At 65.9% G+C, this 7,280-nt stretch overlaps 1 protein-coding gene across 2 annotated transcripts; it reads left to right on the top strand.

Annotated features, from left to right (window-relative positions):
- The first annotated feature begins 1,809 nt into the window (after window positions 1-1,809).
- On the top strand, window positions 1,810-7,064 carry ZFTA (zinc finger translocation associated). Of its 2 annotated transcripts, XM_081153468.1 has the most exons (5): window positions 1,810-2,021; window positions 4,128-4,625; window positions 5,119-5,505; window positions 5,723-6,271; window positions 6,501-7,064. In XM_081153468.1, exons 1-5 carry the CDS (start codon window positions 1,883-1,885, stop codon window positions 6,965-6,967), a joined length of 2,040 nt encoding a protein of 679 aa, XP_081009594.1. In that variant the 5' UTR covers window positions 1,810-1,882; the 3' UTR covers window positions 6,968-7,064. The 2 variants fall into 2 exon arrangements, with proteins under 2 accessions (XP_081009594.1, XP_081009595.1); XM_081153469.1 differs by lacking the exons at window positions 5,119-5,505; window positions 5,723-6,271 and having other exon boundaries at window positions 1,823-2,021.
- Window positions 7,065-7,280: the final 216 nt, after the last annotated feature.

Below are 7,280 nucleotides of genomic sequence, written 5' to 3'. Positions count from 1 at the left end.
GACAGCAAGGCCAGCAGCAGGGGGCACAGCTGCGGGAGACTCAGTTTACCCAAGTGATGTCTTATAAATAAACATGGGGAGTGAGGCAGAAATGGGACACTTCCAGTGGTGACAGGCACCTTTAGGAACTTAAGAAAATTTAAGCATGCCCTGGCTGGGTGGCTCGGTTGGTTGGAGCTTTGTCCCAGGCACCGAAGGGGTTCATTGTCCTGGTTGGGGAGCACAGGGGAGGCAACCAATGAATGTTTCTCTCTCACATGGATGTTTCTCTCTCTCTCCCTCTAAAAAAAAAAAAAAAAAAAAATCAATGGAAGAGCATGTCCTCGGGTTAGGATTAAAGAAAAAAGAAGAAGAAATTTTAAGCCCGTCGCCTCTACACAAACTCTTAGGCCACAGACTTCCTGTGTTCCAAGTCCTTTACTGTTTCCCATGGCTCCGGGGGGCTGGGGCTGCTGCCTGTGAACCTGGTAGGCCGCGGGTACCAGGCTGGTCTGCCTCGCCCACTGCTGTATGCCCAGTGCCCACGAGCCCGGGACACACAGTAGGTGCTGGGTGAGCGAACCAATCTGTCAAGGGCGAATTTAACAGATTGCTGGGACCTCCCTAGCGGAGAGAATGACCCACTTCTGGATAATAAGATCCTGCCTGGCCTCCCGCACCCTGTCATTTGGACTTCTAGGAATTGCCTTTGTTGTGGGCGACCAACCACAAGCAAACCGAGCACCTGCTACTCCAGCAGCTCCTCGAGGAAGGACCCCAGCCCCCCCGCCCCCCCGCCTCTATGAGTCCCTTCTCTCCGCTTCCAGAGAGCTAGGGGCCCGAGGCACCCCGAGGCTCAGAGACAGAGTTCGCCCCAGCACTTCTCAGCCTTGGTGGCGCGTCCCCAGGTACCCGACACCCCGCCCAGGGTCAGCGTTCTTCGCCTCCCCCGGCTGGGTGAAGGGTCTGCGGCAGCGTCGAGGGCCGCATCTAGCACCCCCAGGCCTCCGGGGGAAGGAGCCTGAGTCCTCGGCGCACGCCCTCTCCTCCCGGCTTCCATCCGGGGGTCCCCTCCGCCCGGCGGGGTAGAGCCCGGGTACAGCCAGCTCTTCCCGGGTCTCCTGCACGCCCCAGTTCCCGGCGCGAGTCTCCGAGGCCGCGGTCCCCGCCCCCGTCGGCCCCGGAGGAGCTTCGTCCGTCCGCCCCTCCAATGGAGGAGCCAGCGCTCCAGCGCTCCCGGGCGGCTCCCGCGGGAGGGGGCGCGGCCGCCCCCGCGGCTCCACCCTCTCCGCGGGGCCGCAGCCATCTGGGGCCCCTGCCAGTCGCGTCGGCTCTGGGGCCCGCGCCGAGCTTGCGCGGGAGAAGGCAGTCTCACCGGGCGACCCCCTGCCGGCGCCCGTGCGCCGAGATGCCCCGAGGGTGCAGCGGCTGCGAGCCGAGCCCGGGTGGAAGCGCGTCGCAGCGGACGCGGCGCCCCTTGCCAACTCGGTGACCCTTCAGGAGCTGGGACCGGAGCCCCCGAGGCGACGGTGGGGACCCGCGCCGGTGGCGAGGTCCGTCCTCCTAACGTCCGGGTTGGGCACCGGCTGTGGAGACTCGGCCCTGCTCGTCGCCTCCCGCCTCTCCCCCCCAGCCCCCCGCGAGCTGGCAGAAGGAAATAGCGCGCGGCCCCTTTAAATTTACCCAGGAGCCCTTAAAGGAGCCCCAGGGGCCCCCAGACAGGAATCCCCACCCCGGTCCAGCCCGCGCCGCCGAGCGAGCAGCCAGCCGTCCGTGCGGCCGGCTGCCCCGTGCATGCGCCCCGCGCCCCGGGGCCCGGCGCACCGAGCGCCCCGCGCGGGCCGCCACCGGCTCCGCGGCCCCGCGCCCCGCCGCCCCGGGGCCCCGCTCCACAGCGCAGCGCATGGAGCCCAGCGGGGACCACCGGAGCCGGAGCGGCGGCGGCAGGGGCGGCCCCGGGCCAGCAGCGGCCTCGGCACGGGGCCGACGGCTGCCGCCCGCGGGATCGAGCGGCGGCGCGGAGCCCGAGGAGGACGACGGCGGTAAGGACTGGGGCCAGCGACTCGGGTGGGGGCCCCGGCATGGGGGAGGGGAGGGCTGCGGCTCCGGGCTCCGGGCCCCTCTCCGCCGCCGAACAAAGGGGGGGACACGGGCAGGGCGGCCGGGGGCGCCACCTGGCGGGCGCGGATCGCGGCTGCAGGGCCAGCGGGGGAGCCCCCCGCCCAGTTCCCGGGGTCGGCCCACGGGGCTCGGGCGGATCCCCTCCCCCTTAAAGGGACCCGCGGCCCCGGCCTTGGAGGCCCGGCCCCAGGGGCCCCAATGACCTGGCCGGGCGCGGCTGGTCACGCGCTCTAGGCTGTTGGACTTGCGGCCCCCGCCCCTTTCTCTTTCAGACTCCCAGGTGGTCTCCCTTATCCGGCTGTCTCTTAAAAGTCTGCAAGGACTGTAGGTCCCTTTTGGGGACTTCCCCCGAGACGAGCGGAGCCGGGAACTCCGCTGTGTTCAGTCGAGCTGCCCCTGTCCTTTTGCTTAGGGATAGGAACCCTTTTCCTTACCGCCCCCCCCCCACGTTGTCCCTAGGAAAGAGCATAGCTTGAGCCTCCGGGGGCGCGCCCCTACCTTCCCCACCGCGGGCCGTTTTAAAGGGATGGGCTCCCCCACAAAGGCTGACACCCCCTCCTGTCCGCGTGTTATCTCCCGTCTTTTCAGAAAATTTTGCCACAATTTGTCAGCAGTAGTGGGATCAGCCAGTCCTCCCCATTCGCTCTCAAAGGAGACAGTTTCTTCATTCCCAGCTGCAGGGTCAGCGCCGTAAGACCCGTGAAGGTCCGTCAGGGCTAGGGAGACTGCCCTGAGCTCGGAGCTCCCCTCCCAGAAACTCTCCCCATCCCCTTTTGTTTTTAAAGAATCTCGGCTCCTCCTCTTTTTTCGGCTCTTAAAGGGCCAGTCCACTTTAGACTCGCATAGATCCAGCGCTGGAAGGATGCTTAGAGACCAGCTAGCTATCCAGTGCCTTTGCAGACAAAGAGCATAGGCCCAGAGAGCCACATGACCTATCAGAGGTCACAGAGCAAGGTACCAGTGAAGTCGATTGGAACCCAGGTCTCTAACTCTGAAGCCTGTTTTTTCTTTGGAGCTATTGAAACAAAAAAACAGTGGTGACAGGAGCCCTCTCTGATCCTGTCTTTTGTTTCCTGAGTCTTGAGATTCTCCACTTGGATAGTGATCACACCTATCTATTCAGCTTAAATAAAATTGGTTCCAAACTGTAGGTAGGGTGGGGGACTGCTCTGGATCTCTGTCTGGCAAAAAGGAACATCTTTGGGTTAGTGGGCTCTGTCCTGGCTGCTCTGGTGCCCACCCCCTGATTGCTGGGCAGTCGCCAGCTCCCTAGCAGAGCAAAAAACAAATCCCCTGAAAGACTTAATGGGCTCCCATGGGTGGGGGCCACTCCGTGCCACAGAATTTTCAGTAGCCACTCTGGTGGCCCTTCTGCTGTCCCCTTTCAGAGTCTCTAGGGAGGCCAGGGTCCTAAAAAATGCCTTTCCCTGGAGGTGTTGACAGCTTTGTCCTGGGGATCCCTGCTATGGCTGCCTACATTTGGGGAACTGACAATGCTTAGTGCCCCTCAAATGGGACTCTCAGGAGGCTGTACTGGAAAAAGGAAGAAGCTCTTTGGGTGGGGCCCTCCTGGCCCAGGCCTCAGGCGGGTGGGTCCTGTGTGCAGCCCTGGATGCAGACAGATGCCCCCTTTGTTCTCGCCCCGCTGCCCGCTCTGCTCCAGCTGTAACCGCCCCAGCTTGCCGCTCTCCTGGCTTTACCCCGACAGCTCTTGTCCAAAAAGGGTGCCTTACAGAGCCGGCTCCCTCCTTGGTCTTCACCTTATTTTTTAAAAAGTCGGAGCTAGTCCCGCACAGTGCCCTGCATCCTTTTGTTCTTGGTCCTCTCTTAAAGGGTCCTCGCTCTCTGTAAAGGGCCACTGCTTCGACTCCCTGCTCTCCCACATCCCTTTTATTGCTCTTGCCATCCCTTTCCTGCCCCGGAATGACCCCTCCCTCCTCCCTTTCTCGGGCTGCAAAAATCAAAGCCCTGGGTTCTTTCCTTGGAAATCGGAGATTGAAAAACTGTCTCCCTTTCCCCCTCTTCAGGGCAAGATCTTCATCTGGAAGGGGGTGCCTTGGGGTCCTGGGGGAGTGCCCCCCTGCCCTCCTCCAGGGCCAGGGGACCAGCATCTTCAGGCAGGAAATACTCAGACCACTGTGAGGCCCGGGCCTCCAGGCCTGGAAAGAGCCGAATCCCGGGCCGAGACCACCGGCGATACTACCATGACCACTGGCGGCTGGAGTACCTGATGGACTTCAACCCTGCCCGGCACGGCATGGTGTGCATGGTGTGCGGCAGCTCCCTGGCCACGCTCAAGCTCAGCACCATCAAGCGGCACATCCGCCAGAAGCACCCCTACTCCCTGCATTGGAGTCCACGGGAGAAGGAAGTCATCAGCAACAGCTGGGACGCCCACTTGGGGCTGGGGGCCTGTGGAGAGGCTGAGGGCCTGGGGGCCCAGGGGGCTGAGGAGGAGGAGGAGGAAGAAGAGGAAGAGGAGGAGGAGGGGGCTAACCTCCAAGCTTGCCCACCCAAGGGCCCAGGTAATGTAGGCCATGGAGAGGCAGGAGCCTGGGTGGCAGGGGGGCCAAATGGGGACAACCCTGGCTTCTCAGCCAACTAGCTGACTTCCCCTGGGTGGGGTCTGCTTACTGCCCTTATTGTACAGCAGTGGGAGAGGGACAGCGGGACGAGGGAGTCTCCAGCATCCCAGACAGCTGTGACGTTCTGTGGCTTTACAAGGATCAAGGAGAGTCGAGACTGGAGGGGCAGGCAGGAGGCAGGGTGCTGGACAGTGAGGTCCAGAGGTGCTGGAGTCTGGGTCTGGGGGAGGAGTGGGTGGGCCTTAGGGTTTGTGTGTAGGAGCGTCAGGAGATGGAGAACTGAAGACTTGAGGGGAGAGGAACAGGACGGCAGCTAGGCCAGGGGCTGAGGCAGTGAGGGAGAGGCTTGCGGAGGACCTGGCTGTGGTGGTGGTGGGGGCTCCCCCCCAGAGGGCCAGCATCTCAGTTCCTTCCCTCCCTCCAACCCTTTCAGGCAAAGCCCCAGCTGGCGGGGCCGGCAGGCGCCAGCGACGTGGGGGCCCAGTGGCACCCCGGGCTCGGCGTCAGCGCCTCTCAGCCTCCCGGAGGGCCAGGGGCAGCAGGGGGCTTGGGGCTCGGCGCCTGGAACGGAGGCTGAAGGACTCCCTGCAGAACTGGTTCCGGGCAGAGTGTCTCATGGACTATGACCCTCGGGGGAACCGGCTGGTGTGCATGGCCTGTGGCAGGGCACTGCCCAGCCTGCACCTGGACGACATCCGTGCCCACGTGCTGGAGGTGCACCCCAGCTCCCTGGGGCTCAGCGGCCCCCAGCGCAGTGCCCTGCTGCAGGCCTGGGGTGGCCAGCCTGAAACACTGTCTGAGCTCACTCAGTCCCCACCAGGTGCGAGGTCCCAGGCGAGACCCTCCCTCACATAAGGGCTGCAAAGTGGGCTCTGGCTAAAACCGGGAGGGAGTCACTCGCCCTCCCTTCCCACACACACATTGGCTCCGCCCTCTAGCTTGGGGCTGGGGTGAGGAACGAGGGACCCCCCCTCTGCGTGGGTAAGGGCAACCCAGCCAGCCGGCTGAGCCCCTCTCCCTCACCCCTTCCCCAACAGACGATGACCTCGTCCCCCAGGACCTGACCAGAAAAAGCCGGGACTCGGCCCCCGCTGCTGGAGCCCCCTCCTCTCAGGATCTCAGCCCCCCCGACGTAAAGGAAGAGGCTGGCTGTGTCCCTGAGAGGCCCGGGCCGGCAGACAAGGAGGAGGAGCTGGAGGAGGGCGAGAGGGTGGGGGGCCCAGGCCGGTGGCCGCGGGGCCGCGACCACCGCCGCCACTACCAGGAGCGCTGGCGACTGGAGTACCTCATGGAGCTGGACGGCGGCCGGCGCGGGCTGGTGTGCATGGTGTGCGGGGGCTCGCTGGCCTCGCTCAAGATGAGCACCATCAAGCGGCACATCCGCCAGCGCCACCCGGGCTCCACGCGCCTCAGCGGGCCCATCAAGGCCCTCATCGCCCAGGAGTGGAGCGAGAAGGCCGCCCACCTGCTGGCCCTGGGGCTGCCCTGCCCCGAGTCCCCCAAGGACCCAGCCGCCCCCAGCACAGCCTCAGCCTCCGAGGAGGGGGGAGGGGACGAGGAGGAGCCAGAGGAGGAGGAGTGGTGGGGTGAGCTGGTGGAGCGCCAGGGCAGGTGGCGAGGGAGAGGGGCCAGGGCCCCGCGGCAGAGAGGACGGGTCGGGAGCGCCTGGGTAGGAGGGGGCAGTGAGCGGAAGGCTGGAGAGGACACGGGAGGATGGGACAGGAGGGCAAAGGGGGTGGGGGTCCCGACGCTGAGACGCGGGGCGGCGGCTGCTTTCGCCCACCCGCCCCAACGCGCTCCTTTGTCCCTTCCTAGGCGATGCCCCGCTTTCTCCCGGGGAGCCGTCAGAGCGGCCTGCCGAGGAAGAGGAAGACGACGAGGATGGCCAAGAGCCCGGGGGCCTCGCCTTCCCGCCCTTGCCCCCGCCGCCGCCGCCGCCGCCTCCCCCGCCGCCGCCGCCCCGCAGCCGAGAGCAGCGGCGAAACTACCAGCCGCGCTGGCGGGGCGAGTACCTGATGGATTACGACGGCAGCCGGCGCGGCCTGGTGTGCATGGTGTGCGGGGGCGCGCTGGCCACGCTCAAGGTCAGCACCATCAAGCGGCACATCCTGCAGGTGCACCCCTTTTCCATGGACTTCACGCCCGAGGAGCGCCAGACCATCCTGGAGGCCTACGAGGAGGCGGCGCTGCGCTGCTACGGCCACGAGGGCTTCGGGCCGCCCGCCCCGGCGCCCCGAGACGGCGGCACGGACCTCAAAGCGGGCGCGGTGTGTCGGGCGTGACGGGCGCCGCGGACTCGCGGGCCGGGCGGGGGCGGCCCTTGGCCTGGGCGAGCGCTGCCGCTGCCCCCCGCTGGCCGGGCCGGGCGGAGACTGGGCATCGGTGGGGTGCCGTGGAGCTCCGGGAGCTAGTTGGACTTCGGGCCCTGGCCCTCCGCGCAGGGCCCCGCGTTTCCCGAGGAGCCACAGCGGCTTGCAGGCGTTTGCACCGAGAGCTTCCAGCCCCGGCCCGCGCCGGCCCCACCCGGCCAGGCGACCCGGTGCCCGTCCGGGATGCGGGCGCCGACAGTCAGTATTAGGACCCCGAGGCGGGGGG

This window comes from Miniopterus schreibersii (genome assembly GCF_964146895.1).
Source record: "Miniopterus schreibersii genome assembly, chromosome: 12".
NCBI lineage: Eukaryota > Metazoa > Chordata > Mammalia > Chiroptera > Miniopteridae > Miniopterus > Miniopterus schreibersii.
This window is presented reverse-complemented; position numbering and strand designations above follow the sequence as displayed.